At 46.6% G+C, this 15290-nt stretch overlaps 2 protein-coding genes and 1 long non-coding RNA gene across 13 annotated transcripts in view; 2 read left to right on the plus strand and 1 right to left on the minus strand.

Annotated features, from left to right (window-relative positions):
* TARBP1 (TAR (HIV-1) RNA binding protein 1) overlaps positions 1-1432 on the plus strand; it is an 88809-nt gene extending 87377 nt beyond the window's left edge. For all 6 annotated transcript variants that reach the window (XM_045039927.1, XM_045039929.1, XM_045039926.1 and 3 more), the window contains 3 exons: positions 69-193; positions 622-758; positions 1070-1432. In XM_045039927.1, the coding sequence (XP_044895862.1) occupies positions 69-193; positions 622-758; positions 1070-1238 (431 nt within the window). In that variant the 3' untranslated portion in view covers positions 1239-1432. The remainder of the gene's footprint in view (positions 1-68; positions 194-621; positions 759-1069) is intronic.
* Positions 1433-8694: 7262 nt separating this feature from the next.
* LOC101082948 (cytochrome c oxidase assembly factor 6 homolog) overlaps positions 8695-15290 on the minus strand; it is a 60555-nt gene continuing 53959 nt past the window's right edge. For 4 of the 5 annotated variants that reach the window (XM_045039932.1, XM_045039931.1, XM_003993905.6 and 1 more), the window contains 2 exons: positions 14722-14881; positions 8695-9026 (listed from right to left, as the gene is read on the minus strand). In XM_045039932.1, the coding sequence (XP_044895867.1) occupies positions 8931-9026; positions 14722-14865 (240 nt within the window). In that variant the 5' untranslated portion in view covers positions 14866-14881 and the 3' untranslated portion in view covers positions 8695-8930. Of the gene's footprint in view, positions 9027-14665; positions 14882-15290 lie in introns of all 5 variants that reach the window. The other variant, XM_019813063.3, reaches the window with a different exon arrangement.
* Positions 9026-14722, plus strand: LOC102899201. 2 transcript variants are annotated; one of them, XR_002736746.2, is made up of 4 exons: positions 9026-12774; positions 13709-13818; positions 13926-14068; positions 14514-14722. It is a non-coding gene; the product is annotated as an uncharacterized LOC102899201 (long non-coding RNA). The 2 variants fall into 2 exon arrangements; XR_002736744.2 differs by having other exon boundaries at positions 9026-13818.

A 15290-nucleotide genomic window follows, 5' to 3' on the forward strand; every position in this document is an offset into this window, starting at 1 on the left:
TTTGGAGGGATATGTGGGCCACAGTGAGCGCGGCCCCGTGCGAAACAGTAATGCGGCCCATTCTGCAGGACTGTGCCGCACCTGCGAGGTGTTCGGGGCCTCGGCGCTCACAGTAGGCAGCCTGCAGTGCACCCGAGACAAGCAGTTTCAGTGCCTGAGTGTTTCGGCCGAGCAGTGGCTTCCTTTAGTGGAGGTGGGTAGAAAGTAACTTATTATTAAAATGTTTCTTCACTGAAATCTTTCATAGCCCTCTATCTTCAGGTGTCCGTCCTTTTGGAGTATTTTACAGTTGTCCAGCCTTCAACAGCCTAAAATAAACTTAAATTAAAATACAGCCCCCTCTGTTCTAGTCCAAATTATCTTTCACATTGTGGTATTTTTAGAGATCCTCAATACCATAGAATTCTTTTCAGTAACATATGTCCTGTGAGTTGCAACTCACTCTTAGGAATACTTTTATAAATATATATGATGCTGGGGAGAATTCTTTTTTATGGCGTATAATTCCTTTTCCTTGTAAAAAGACTTAAGAGTTTCAAAACAACTTTTATGAAATTGATTTTACTCCAGACAAGGCTATAAATGAATACTTTACTGTTCTGTTTTAAAACTCACTTTAAGGTAAGACCACCTCAGCTAATCGATTTTCTGCAACAGAAGAAAGCGGAAGGTTACACCGTCATCGGTGTGGAACAAACCGCCAGAAGTGTAGACCTAACCCAGTACAGCTTTCCTGAGCGGTCTCTGCTCTTGTTGGGGTAAGAAGATGCGTTGCAGTCGGTCTGGAAAATGCTTTGGAAATCTTAGGATTCACCGAGACTCCTGATGTTACACCCACATCAGGACTTCTCACGTGTCCCGCTTATGGAAAGAGCCCTGGTTTTTGTTTTCTGTCACCTGCTTGGGATGGTCAGGTGAACAGAGATCAACCCTTAAATCCCCATGTTGTTTCCCGGGGCCACAGACTTCGTTTTGTTAATCTGGCTCTGCGCTGACGTTCATGACAGCTAAGAAAAAATTAGTGTCTCACACAAAAACTAACCTTTCTTCTCTCGTTTTTCTTCATCAGAAACGAGCGCGAAGGAATTCCAGCAAACCTGATCCAGCAGCTGGATGTTTGCGTGGAAATCCCTCAGCGGGGTATTATCCGCTCACTCAACGTCCACGTGAGTGGGGCGCTGCTGATTTGGGAGTATACCAGACAGCAGCTGCTCAAGCATGGGGACACCGAGTCATGAAGCTTGTGCCTTATCGGGGATGGATTACTGGTGCTCTTGAAACGTTTTTGAAAAACTACGTGTGCTAATGTAATAGTCTGAAATTTACTGAGATAATTTGTATTCCTTTTCTTGCAACTTAATGCCAAAACTTCTTCATGTGCCTTAAATACATTACTATATATCGTCCCCTTTAATAAATATTTTTAGCTAAATTGCATTGTCTTTAATAAAATATTTTAAGCAATTGTGGAAATAAAACAACGTGTCTTAAGATTTCTTTCTTTCCTAGGGGCTAGCATTGTCAGAAATGTGGACAGTGATGGGACTAAGGCAGAATGACAGCGGCTCTTATCTGTGAACACCACCCCCGAACGTCCTCGGGAAGCACGGTGGGGTGGAGGCCAAGGTCCTGCACGGGAGAGGTCCTGTTTGCTGCTTTTTTGTCGCCTTATTCCCAGGGAGGGAACCTGCTCGGCAGGATGTTGAGCCAGCTCCCCTCCTGAATGCGTAATACTCAGATAATAGGCCATTATCATTCATAGGAAGTTTTGGGAAATTTTTCATATACTACTTCTGGTCACAGAGTTCACAGAAATAGACTGTATTCTGGGGCGCCTGGGTGGCTCAGTTGGTTAAGCATGAGACTCTTGATTTCTGCTCAGGTCATGATCTCACGGTTCTTGAGTTTGAGGCCCCGCATTGGGCTCTGCACTGGCAGCACGGAGCCTGCTTAGGATTCTCTTTCTCCGCCCCGCCCTCCTTCCTCTCTCTCTGCCCCTCCCCACTCTCTCCACCCAAAGACCGTAAATTTTTCTTGCACATCATCACCAAGAGTGAGAATGGAGCCCAAGGAGGCTGATTTTCTCTCTCTCTTGTTCTGAGGGGGCTTTTGTTTGATACTGCAATTACCTCAGTATTTAATGGTGACCATTTATCACCATCCAGCAATGAACTTCAGTCATGTCTGGGTCCTTTTTAATAAGATCTAAATTTCAGAATCTGTTACCAGTATATATGTTTCCTTCTGTAGGTTTATTAAAATAACTTTTGTTTTGCAGAAAAGTTGCAAAGAAAGTACACAGTTTCCATATGCCCTTCGCCCAGATGCCTGTAGTAGAATCTTCTCCAACTGTGGACATTTATCCAAACTAGGAAATTAACTTTGGTAACGGTGCCGTTCACTAACTGCAGACTACAAATCTGACCTGTATTTAGATTTCTTATTTGCCCACTGACGTCTCTTTTCTGTCCCAGGAGCCACTCCAGGACGCTACATCGCTTTAGGGTTTCAAGTCTCCTTAGTGTCTTGTGATCTGTGATGGGGTCTCCATCTTTCCTTGTCTTTCCTGACCTTGACACTTTTGAGGCGTACTGGTCAGGTATTTTGTAAGTGTCTCATAATTTGGGTTTGTCTAGCATCTTCTCATGGTCGGACTGAGGCATCTGGGGTTTCAGAAAGGACACTGCAGGGATGATGTGCCCTTGTCCTCACATCACAGCACGACCGTCACCCTACCATGGTAATTAATACTGTGGGAGAGATACTTGGGAGGCTATGCTGATAGGTGGCTCCTGAGTGTGTTGCCCACTAATTTTAGTACTTGTCAGTGGGTACTGCCTGCCGTGTTCTCACGGTGAGAGTCCGTCTCCCTCATTTCTTCTACATCCATGACCTGGGATTCTGCTAGAAGGAAGACTAGTCCCTTCTTATTCAGTCACTTGTTTAGATCAGCGTGGATGGCTGGCTCCTGTCCTTTTGACCTGTTCCCATTCTTCCATTCTTTTTTCTTAAACCTTCCTTACTCTCTGGCAGTACACAGTGCTCCAGGCTCTTTTATTTTCTCCACCCTGGTTCTAGAATCAGACATTTCTCCAAGGACCACTGGTTCCAGATGTGCCCGTGGCTGCCCGAGTATCCCTGCAGGCCCTGTCGGCGGCTGGAGCTAAGGAATCTAGGCGTCTGCCATGCATGTGCACAGAAATACAACATCTACGCCTGAATGTAAGCATGAATTCTTAGAGCTCTCGGACACCAGTCCAGCTCTACAAGGTTAATTCTGACACAGCTTATTTTTAACTGCTTTTTCTGACTTACACATGCTTCTCATTATTGTACTTTGAGAGTCGCTAACCTGGAACCTGTGAAATTTCGCAATTTCTGTAAGTTCTTTTTGCCTTGAGCCTTACAGGATCCAGTCAGATCACCATTTTTCAAAGTCACATGGCTCAGCTCCTCTCTTAGCCATCCCTTCCAGTGAGTATATGGCATATGTTTCTAATACGAGTAGACTCATTTGTCATCATCTACCTTCCAAACCGGAATCCCTCCAAAATCCTGGCTGATTTTATTTTAATGTGCATACAGAGTCACTTTTTAGCGTGCACAGTTCTTTGGGCTTTGACGAGTGCATACTGACGAATCCCCCACCACAGGGCCAGAGAAGACCCTTTTCCCCATTCCCAACCACTCATCTGTTTTCTGTGCTAATTTTAACCTTTCCCAGAATCCTGTAAATGGAAGCATATAACACATAGCCTTTGGGGTCTGGCTTTTTACCCAGAGAAAAATGCATGGAAGGTTCGTGCCTGTTGCTGTGAGACTCAGAAATTCAGTCCTTCTTATGGCTGAGTGGTATACCTGTTTTTCTGCTCCTCTGTTGTAGGAATCTGGGTTGTTTCCAGTTTTGGGCAATTATAAGTGAAGCTGCTATAAACACAGGTTTTGTTTTCAGTTCATTTGGTGAACTACCTAGGAGTGTGATTGGTGGCTCATAAGGTAAGCAGATGCTTAACTTTATAAGAAATTCCAAACTTTTCCAGAGGGGTTTTATTGTTTTGCATTCCCCTCAGCAGTGACTATGAGTTTCTGTTCGGTCGTGTCATCAGCACTTGGTACCATCAGCTTTTTAATTTTAAGCCATTCTAATAGGTGTGAGATCATCCTCATTTTAATTTGCATTACTCTACTAACATGGAGCTTCTTTTCCTAATGTTATATTCAACACTATGAGTAGATATGCAACAATATTCACATAATCTGCCCATTTTTTAAAGCTTGGGTGGGTGATTTATTTTTGTCAAGAGTTGGAAAACTTCTTTATTCTGTGTACAAATTTTTTGTGTGATTTGTAGATATTTTTTCCCCAGTCTGTAATTTTATCTTTTCGTTTTCTTAATAGTATCTTTCACGCAGCATTTTTAGTTTTCATACAGTTTCAGCTTTTACAAAACTTTTGTCCTTTTCCAGATTGTGCTTGTGATGTCATTACATAGAAATTAAAACGCAGAATTCCTCTGTATTTTCTTCTAGGAATTCTGTAGCTTTGTATCTTACATTTAGGTCTGTGATCCATTTTGAGTTTGTTTTTAGTAAGATGTGTGGTGTCAAGGTTCGCTTTGTTGTGTGTGGGAGGACACTTTCTCCAGCACCACATGTTGAAATTCTTCTTTCTCCACTGCACTGCCTTGCACCTTTGCTCAAATTCAGTTCACTTTGTGTGGGTATATTTCTGGACTCTTCTGTTCCACTGAGCTCAGTGGGAGTCCTTTGCCAATACCAGTTTCGATTACCGTACCTTTCTAATAAGCCTTGAAATCACGTAACATGAATCATCCAACTTTTTGTTCTTCTCAAAATTACTTTGGCTATCTTAGGTCCTTTGCCTTTCCATGCGAATTTTAGTATCAGCTTTTGTCAATAATTACACAAAAAAACTTGGGATTTTGATTAGGGTTGTGTTGAACAAATTGGGAGGATTTAAGAGTATTGAGAAAATTAAGACGAGTTTTCTAAATCTTGACTACAGTATATCTAATTAGATCTTCTCTGACTTCAAATATTTTGGGCTTTGTAGTTCTCAGATACAGTCCCATACGCAGATTTATGTCAAGTATTTTAATTTTTTTAGTGCTACTATAAATGGTATGCTTTTTATTTTAACTTCCAATTATTCATTGTTGGTCTACAGGAATGGGATTTTCTTGCGTATACTGACCTTGTTTCTTGCCGTCTAAGATTCGCTCGGTTCTAGGAGCTTTTTGGTCAGTTCTTTGAGACTTTCTACAGAGACACCATCATTGCCACAAACTGAAGTTTGTGTTCAGCAAGACTTTAGGCATCGTATTTCCAATGCACTGGTTCACTTTGTGTCTGTCACATTTTCATAATTCTTGTAATATTTCAGACTTTCTCATTAGAATATTTATTACGGTGATCTGCAATCCGTGATCTTCGACATCACTATTGAAATTGTCTTGGGGAGCAGTTAAGCATGCCCACGGAAGACGGTGAACTTACCACATTTGTCAGTTGTGTCTTACGTTCGTAGAGCCGGTTTCATTTCTTCCTTCCCAATTTGTATGCTTTCTCTTTCTTTTTTATCTTTGAAGCAGCTAGGAATCCAGCACAATGTTGAACAGACATGAGAAGGGACATCCTTACCCTACGGCTGATTTTAGGGAAGAAGCATGTATTATCTTCCTACATTAAGTATGATATTAGCTGTAGGGTTTTTTTTATAGATGGTCTTTGTTATTTTACCTCTATATTTTAAGTTCGACTTTTTTCTTCCAGTCTTCATTTTTTTTGTGCCTATATTAAAATGCTAATTCCCAGGACACACACCAGCCGACTTTCTTCACTATCTTAACTATAGAGGTATACTTCGTTCTATTGCACTTTTCAGGTACTGCATTTTTTTTAGACATCGGAGGTTTATGGCAACTCTGTTGAGCAAGTCTATTGATGTCATGTTGCCAACAGCATTGATTCCATGTCTCTGTGTCACATTTTAGTAATTCTCATAGTATTTCAAACGTTTCCATTATGATATTTGTTACGGTGATCCGTGATCTTTGGCGTTACTATTGTAATTGTTCTGGGGCACCATGAGGGTGTCCACAGAAGGTGGCAAACTTAAAGCTGTGTGTGTTCTGACTGTACCACTGACTGGCAATTAAGAACGAACGAACAACACTGAAATTAGGCCAGTTAATAACCCTACAGTGTCTCCCAGCGAAAGGAAGAATCCTACATCTCACCTTAAATCAGAAATGATTGGGCCTGGTGAGGAAGACATGTCCAAAGCCAAGACAGGCCAAAAGCTGGGTCTCTTTTGCCAAACAGCCAAGTTGTGAATGCAAAGAGGAACGCTTGAAGGAAGTTAAAAAGTGCTGCTCCAGTGAACACCTGGATGATAAGAAAGCGAAACAGCCTTACCGCTGATACGGAGGAAATCTGAGCGGTGTGCAGAGAAGATCAAACCAGCTACGACGTTCCCTAAAACTGAAGCCTAATGCAGAACAAGGCACTAATTCTTCAGTATTATGAAGGCCAAGAGAGGTGAGGAAGCTGCAAAGGAAAAGTTTGAAGCGCACAGAGGCTGGTTCATGCGGTTGAAGGACAGAAGCCGTCTCTATAACCTCAAAGTATAAAGTGAGGTAGCAAGTTATCCAGACTTACCAAGATCATCAGTGAAGGCGGCTACACTCAACGACAGATTGTCAGTGTAGGCAGAACTGCCTAACTTCTATTGGAAGAAGAGGCCATCTACGATTTCTCTAGCTAGGGAGAAATCAGTGCCTGGCTTCAAAGCACAGGCTGCTTGTCTTGTTAGGGGCTAACGCAGTTGGTGCCTTTAACTAAAAGCCTGTGCTGGGGCACCTGGGTGGCTCAGTCGGTTGAGCGTCTGACTTTTGATTTCAGCTCAGGTCATGGTCCCAGGGTTATGGGATCAGCCTCTGTGCTGAGCATGGAGCCTGCTTAGGATTCTCTCTCTCTCTCTCTCTCTCTCCCCCACTCTCTAAAATCAAATAAAGTAAAAAAATAATAAAATAAAGGCCTGTGCTGTATAAATGGAACAGAGCCTGGATGACAACACATCTGTCTACAACATGGTTTTACTGCAGGTTTTAAACCTACTCAAAAAGTTTCCTTTCACAATATTACTAATCTATGAGCTCTGGAGATGCACCCAGATTGTGGTTTTCATGCCTGCTAACACAGCATCCATTCTGCAGCCCGTGGATCACGAAATTTCAGCTCCCAAATCTTATTAAGAAATACACTAGAGGGGCGCCTGGGTGGCGCAGTCGGTTAAGCGTCCGACTTCAGCCAGGTCACGATCTCGCGGTCTGTGAGTTCGAGCCCCACGTCAGGCTCTGGGCTGATGGCTCAGAGCCTGGAGCCTGTTTCCGATTCTGTGTCTCCCTCTCTCTCTGCCCCTCGCCCGTTCATGCTCTGTCTCTCTCTCTCCCAAAAATAAATAAACATTGAAAAAAAAATCAAAAAAAAAAAAAAGAAATACACTAGAGGGGCGCCTGGGTGGCGCAGTCGGTTAAGCGTCCGACTTCAGCCAGGTCACGATCTCGCGGTCCGTGAGTTTGAGCCCCGCGTCGGGCTCTGGGCAGATGGCTCAGAGCCTGGAGCCTGTTTCTGAATCTGTGTCTCCCTCTCTCTCTGCCCCTTGCCCATTCATGCTCTGTCTCTCTCTGTCCCAAAAATAAATAAAAACGTTGAAAAAAAGAAAAGAGTTTAAAAAAAAAAGTTTAAAAAAAAAAAAAAAGAAATACACTAGAGCTGCCGGAAATAGTGAACCCCTCTGACAGATTTGGGCAAAGCACACCTGGAAGAGGACTCACCACTCTAGATGCCATGAAGAATATTCATGACTCATGGGAAGAGGTGAACATCATTAACGGAGTTTAGAAGAAGTTGACTCCAGCCCTCCCGGACGACTGTGAGGGGTTCAGGACTTCGGGGGAGGGCGTTGCTGCAGATGCGGTGGAAACAGCGAGAGAACGGAAATCAGAGCAGAGCCCGAAGACGGGACTGAACGAACGGCTGCAATCGCATGTTAAAACTTGACCAGACGAGCAGGTGCTTCTTACGGACGAGCAAAGTGGTTTCGTGAGGCCGAATCCACCCGTGGTGAAGATGCTGTCAAGTTTCTTGAAATGCTAACAAACAGCGATAGAATATTACAGAAACTTAGTCGATAAAGCAGCAGCAGGGTTTGAGAGGATGGACACCCGACGTGGAAGAAGCGGTACTGTGTGTAAGAGGCTATCAAACAGCATTAAGATATTACGGGAAATCGCTTGTAAAAGGAAGAGTCAACCCGGGGCAAACTTCGTTACTTTTAAGAGAATGCCACCACCCTGGTCAGCCGTCCACATTAAGACCAGCCCCTCCACCAGCAGGGAAAAAAAAAGTACAGCCCACTGAAAGCTCAAATGATGGTTATCATCTTTTTTAAAGTACGTGCATTGTTTTTTTAGACATAATGCTCTTGTACACTTAAGAATTCAGTATAGTGTAAACATAACTTTTATGTACCCTGAGCAATCACTCATCTGACTTGCTTAGTTGTGCTCTTTGCCTTATCGAGTGGTCTGGAACCGAACGTGCGCCATCTCCAAGGTCTGCCTGTATTTGCCTACTACTGACGCTCCAACCAAAACAAACAAGAGTACATGGGTTTTTATAATAGGCTTTAATTTTTCTTAAAATATAGATTTCTGACTACATTAAAACGAAGCATACTTCATACCATTTCGACTCTTCATAGTGTGAATGATGGAATCTGTTACTTGACCATTTGCGTGTGGAACAAGTACTGATGGTGAGTCCCATCATTGCCACGGTCAGCGGAGCACTGCTGCAGGTGCAGAGAGAATCGTTTCAACCCTTCTGACAAGTTCAGGAATAGCCTAGGACTTCACAGTTGGTTTTGAAGGCTGGAATTGTCCTGCTTCAAATTTTTCTTTGAACTTTAAGTAGTCTCTTCTTTTATCAAAATATTTTATCTGTTGAGAAAAAAAAGTGAAGTTAAGGGAAACTTTTGCAGTTTAGAAGAAACAAAAGCACAGATTTAGTTGAGTAAGTGGTATAAATGATTTGCATTCTAGAATCATTTTGAATCCGTGCATATATGAGTCTCCAAAGAGGATGTAAACCAGTGAGCCCTGACCCCTTTTGAGTTATAGATCCTGTTGAGACTTCAAAGAACCCACAAACCTTCTCGAAAAATGCCCCTGTGCCTGGATGTATGAATCTTGCCATGCAGGCTCAGAGTTCATAGGTCATAACATTCATGATTTAAAGACATTGTACAAGTTTTTCTTATCAACTGTAGTTTCAATAAATTTTGTAGTTCACCAACCATATTTTTAGCAAGGTGATCTCATCCAGAAACACATAGTTAAAAATTATACTTATAAATTTTATTTATAAACTAATTTATTGAAATTTTACCATCCAAAGACATCCTCTCATTTACATCCTCCTCTTGCCTAGGGAATTCGAAGTATCTTAAAGCCCCATATCCTGAAACAGTAAAATTCCAGCAGAAAATCAAGGTCAACCACAAAACTCTCCGTGTCTGTATCTGAGCTGCTCTGCAGACCAGGCAAAGGCAGAATACTACACGTCTTCACTGGCAGAATAAACAACACCAGTTCTTTGGATAAAAGCTTTCCTTGGGCTCCACTAAATAATTTAAGAATTAAATCCTAAGTGAAAATCAGACTGAGAATGTAAACCTATCTCCAGCTGGAATGAGAGAGACAGACCATTTCTCCCCAGGACACCGCAGCCACAGAACGTCCTGACAGACCCCGCTAAGGGACTACTGCTTTCTGCCTCACCAAGAAACCTTGTCCTCTGCAACCAGAGACTATCAGAAATTTGCTCTTAGTGGTTCTATCAATAAAAGTGAAACCTCTTACCTTTGCCTAGAGGAGCTAAGGCAATCTAACACAAAGCAGCAGCCTCCATTTCCAACCCAGGGGCAGGATCTCAAGGGATTTCTGAACACGAGGTTCATCTTTAAGAAAACAGGCCCCTCGGTCCCCTTCTCAGTCCGGAGCTGACAATGACCTGTTTAGATGCAGCCCCGTTTCATTTCAATTGCCTGTATCCCATCCTGCCCCTATGCCTGGGGAGGGAGGAGGGAGGACTCCTTTCCTCCGGTTGGTGAGGTGCCCACAGTTCCTCTGATAAGTGGCCTCCCTCCCCGGTTATGTGTTAATACATCTGTCAGACTACAGATTCATCCCTGGTGGCTGGGACGGGTGTTCTTTATTAAAGATCCCACAGGAAGAAGTGGACAGGGTCTGGACATCTGTGGCAGGTTAACAGATCTTTGTGACATCTGTCACATCGCCGCTTAACCGACAATTCCACGTAGACGTCCTACTAACACCTCGGTCCCAGCCGCCGCTTCAAACGCGTCTGTCCTCTAACACTTCAGTGGATGTGCCCGTACGCACCCCCACACTTCGATCCCGCCCCCTCCTCGTCACTACAGCACAGGCCCTCCCTTCTAGCTCGGATTGTCCCAACAGCTCCCGAACCGGGTTCTTGACCCTCTTGATCCGTCTGTCATGCTGCTGCCAGGCATGATCTCTCCCCAGCCCACAGCTGGTCCCATCCCTTGCTGGAAGGTCTTTCCGGGTATCCCTGCGCTTTAAGGTCCACATCCAAACTCCTCAGCAAGACAGACAAAGCCATTCGTGGCTTGGTCTCTGTCCTCCCTGAATGTGCCACCAGTCCCTGAAATGCTAGCCCAACAGAGCCCCTCCAGCTCCTAGATGTGTTTCTTGCGCACTGTAGTTCCAGGCCTCTGTGTGCTCCACCCTCTGCCCGAACCGCTCTCTTCCCAGGCCTTCCCCTCCTCGGTTCACAGTCCAGGATCCTCGACACGGCGCACGCGCTCTCTCTCTCCAAGCTAGTAAGCCAACGAGCAGTTACCGAGAAGGACCGTGTACGCGAAATGCTAGCATCCTCTAAGCCGCTACATGAGATACAGGACAGCAGTGCGAACAGCAACACTCTGGAATTTCTACAACGTATCAAAGGTTTATACGAAAAAGACAGTATCTGAAATTGATAATGGGATCGGGTCTCTCGGATGATGCCGGAATGATGGCTCTCATCCCTGCTCCTTCCTCTGCTGAACCGACAGGAGACTTTACACAGGCCTGTGACACAAGTTAGGCTGACGAGCGCCATTAAAAGCCACAAAGCAAGAGTGAAGAGTAATTCGCTGTGGTGACAGCTAGCATTTCAGCTGTTTGCCACGCTTCTTAGGTAACAAAGGTCCTTTTCCTACTTGACCTCAGCTGATCTTGGACAAGTCACTTCACCTTTCTAAGCCTTAGGTCCTACCGTGTAAAACACACAAGTACTCACGAGACTGAATGAAAAATAAAGCTCATAAAAAAAATGTCTCACCCAGGATGGACCCAAACGATACTTGCATTTCTGACCCCTCCCTGCCCATGTACCCCCCGCCTTCTCACACACCGCTCCGGAAAACATCTTTCCGTTTCTAGCCTTACTGGGGTAAGGCTGCAACAGCTGATACCTGCGCAGAGCGCTCCGGTGAGGCGGGAGGTGGCTGAGGAGCAGCACCGCACTGCAGAATCAGACCGTTTTAACCAGGCAAGTGGCCACCACGGTCAAAGGCTGCAGAAGTCAATTCCAGTATTTTGCTGCACTACCCACCGCCCTCCTGCATTGGGGTTGGCTTTGCAGGCTACGCTCATTCTCTCCACCAACACTCCCGTCCTAATGCTCGGGGGGGGGGGCTCCAGCGTCACGGGATCAGTCCTTCCATGGCCCAGGCCTCCCGGCTCCTTGACCTCATCTGTGACCTTGTCCCCCAACCTTCCTCCCAGGACCAAAGTGTAGGCCTCGGCCTTCCCAATAAATCCAGCTTGTCCGCAGTCCCAATCCTGAGCATCCTGCTCTCCAACCACCAGCTCTTCCCTTTCTCTGTGAGACCCAGACGCCAATAACCCACCCGCCACCTTGTCACTGGCTCCCTCTCCTTTCCTCATGCCGCCTCACTGCCAAACTCCAAGCTTTCCAATGGCTTCTCGCAGCACTCAGAGTAAATGCCACGGCCCCTGGCCTCCGGTCGCCTCTCCGACCCTGACTTCCGCTACTCCCTCCTTGCTGTTCCTTAAACAGCAGGGCCGTTGTGTTGTCCCGCTGCCCTCCTGAGGATGCTCCTTCAGTACGCCCCGCAGTGAAGGCTGACGCCCTGCTCTCCGGGCCTGTGTCGATGCAGGTGGCCATCACCGAGGTGAGGGGCATGGGAGGAGAGGCCTGCTGGGCACAGGATGGGGAGGAGTTCAGTCCTGTGTACGCAGAGGGCAAGGTTGGTGCTTGTGAACATCTAACTAGACCGCTCGACAGGTGCCTCTGGAGCTGGAGCTGCAGATCGGGCACCAACTAAGACCAGCCTGCCCCGGGAGAGCGGGCACAGCCCTTAACACGCGTAGGCAGGCGTTGCAAAAGGCGTGGCTGCTACACACGCAGGGGAAACTAGAGCAGTGAACCCTAAAGGCGCCCAGGGATAAGGGGCTCTTGCGTTTCAACGGACTGGAAACTTAGGACTGAGGTTCAAGAACAGCAGGAGGCTCGTGCAGGCTACTTTCAGGCATCTCGGTGTCGCGGGGCAAGCACAAGCGGCAGCGTGTGGAGAAGGGGAAAGCGTGGGGTCCGGACTCAGACTCCTGGGCTCAAATCCAGGCTCCGCACTTACAGGTGATTTCCTTTCAATGTGCCCGGGGTCCCTGTCTGCAAAACTAGGTGGCAGCTGCTAGGAGGAACACATCTGAAATGCTCAGAGCCCTTCCTCAGTAAATAAGAGGCGTGACAGGGACACAGGAACCTGGGGAGAGGGCTGGCCCTCGGGCTGCAACATTCAGCCAGTGTCAGAATGGAAGGGACACAGAATGAAGAAGCAACTGGCTGGCAGTAAAAACAAACAAAACCCTTTATGATGCAGAGAACAGAAGGTGCCCTGAAGGTAGGGGAGGGAGAGGGTCTGCCAAACCCTGGGTTGAAGAGAAAGCAGAGGGTTTCCATGGAGAAAGGATAAAAATAGGACTGAAGTGCAACTTTGCCAGGGGCTAAGACCGTGATTCCCAAGGGTGGTTACTGTCAGAATCACCTGTAGAACCACAGCCAGTTTGAAAAGCTCGGGTTCTATTTCCAGACATTGAGCAAATCGGAGGTGGGGTCTGGGACATGGCTGTTCAGCAAACGTCCACATGATTAAGACGTAATCTGAGTGGAAAATCAGGGCAACACTTGTCAAAAGACCGGTCTAGTGACAAAATTCTCCTGAGAAAATGCGGGGGTGCGGCGAGAACGGCACCAACACCCCAGCTGTGACCCGCCTGGGTGGGGGGAGGGCTAGTCCTGCCCTGTTCTCAGCAACCCCTTGTGACCACGGGGCGGAGGGCCCAGTGGGAAGGGGGCAGCACAGGCAGGAAAGGGATCAGGGCCTTCCAGGAATCGGGTTTGATCAGCCCAAATTCCACCTGCTAGTTAAACCAGGGAGTTCACAGTGCATCCGGCTAGTGGGCAAACCAGGGAGGTATAACATTTTTTTTTTTTTTTTTTGCCTAAATCATGATGCAATCTGATCACCAAGCCCCACGTTTATCAGGTTTCTGTTTCTGTGTCAAGTTAGACATCAACTCTCCATGGGAATCCCATGAGGTACATGGCATGATGCTGATCTGACGAGGAGCTCATCTAAAGCAGGTTCTGGGACTGCCTCACTCCCTGCCCAGCCCTCCGGTAGGACCCCCCCCCCCCGCCCCCGCCCCTCCACCTGGTCTCCCGCACGCCTCCCGCTCCTCATCTAAAAATGTGGCAAAGACCCTAAAGGCACGTCTCATCTCTAGGATGATCTGTTCGCACGCTACCTAGCACACTCGGCAGCAGCACGATGGGAGTGAAAAAGCACGGACAAATTCAGGTTCAAATCTGCCATGGGCCAGCGGGGCCTGACTTCGAACTGCAGTTCTGCCACTGACGGACCAATAGAGTAAGTTATTTCAATACCCCAAGCTTCAGATGCCTCCTCCGGACAAAGAGCAAACCGCCCATCTGAAAGGATGCGGATACAGGAGTGTCCACCACTTAGGACCATTTGCTGAGCTCAATGTTAGTTCCCCTCTCCACCCACTCCCAGAAGGGCAGGCACTACAGAGCAGGGAAAGGCCTGTCGGGGAGGCATCTGGGGCGGAGGGTGGCAGAAGCCATCATAAGGGCATCCTCTTCTATTTTCTAAACCATTCTCAGAGCATTTTGGGTTTATGGCCCTATGATTTGGGGTGGGTGACAGGGAATGCTTTATTTCCGACAGTAGCTCTAGGCCCATGAATTTGCCGACCCTTGCCCAAGATTCAAGACTCTTCTTAAGATCCTGGAGAAACCTACCCATGTAGTGGGTCACAATTTTTGGTTACTGTCTGTATATTTGTTTTCAGTGATCTTTAAAGTGTCAGGTAACATCTCCCAAATGCCTCCCTGATGTAAAGTGCACAAAACACGCCTGGATTACCAGAGGTCTCTCTGCTGCTCACAGAAACTAGATGTGACACGCCTCTGACAAGGCTTCATTTCGTCATCGACCACTCACCCTGTAAGCTCTATGCATTTTAACAGCGGAGGGAAACGCATCCGAGTGTGCCTTACCCACTGTTGGGGACAACTCGATTCAAAAGAGCTTCTTAACTTCTTGCACTGAGAAGCGTCCTCTGTGTTCTCATCTAAACACTTCCAGTACTCATCCCGGGCTCCCCAGCAAGCCTGCCTTTCTTTCATAGAAGGGGCCGCCATTCCCAGTGGGCTCCAGCTGTCGGCCGAAATAACATGTGACATTAACGAGGAACCGGTCAATTCACAGATAACACCGCAGTTCCCTCCCACTTCCTCTTTTTAATGATGAAACTGACATCAATCAGTTCTAAATTAACGATCCCATGAGAACACCTGCTTTTGAAGCTTAGCTCCTACTCTATGGAACCGCATCCACTGCTGGGTGCCAGCCTGGTCTCGGGAAGCCCGAGTTAGAAGTACGGCTCTGGCACGGGGCTGTCACTTAGGGGAGCTCATTTATCCTCTAGGACCTGCTGCCCATCTGTGAAACGGGGTAGCAGTGCCTAGTTTACAAGGTTGCCGATGGAACCAAACTTCTGCACAAACAAGTGCACGGGGGCGAAATCACCCCGCAAGGGCCAGGAGTGCTACCCAGGCCTGCAGAA

This window comes from Felis catus, chromosome D2 (assembly GCF_018350175.1).
Source record: "Felis catus isolate Fca126 chromosome D2, F.catus_Fca126_mat1.0, whole genome shotgun sequence".
Classification (NCBI taxonomy): domain Eukaryota; kingdom Metazoa; phylum Chordata; class Mammalia; order Carnivora; family Felidae; genus Felis; species Felis catus.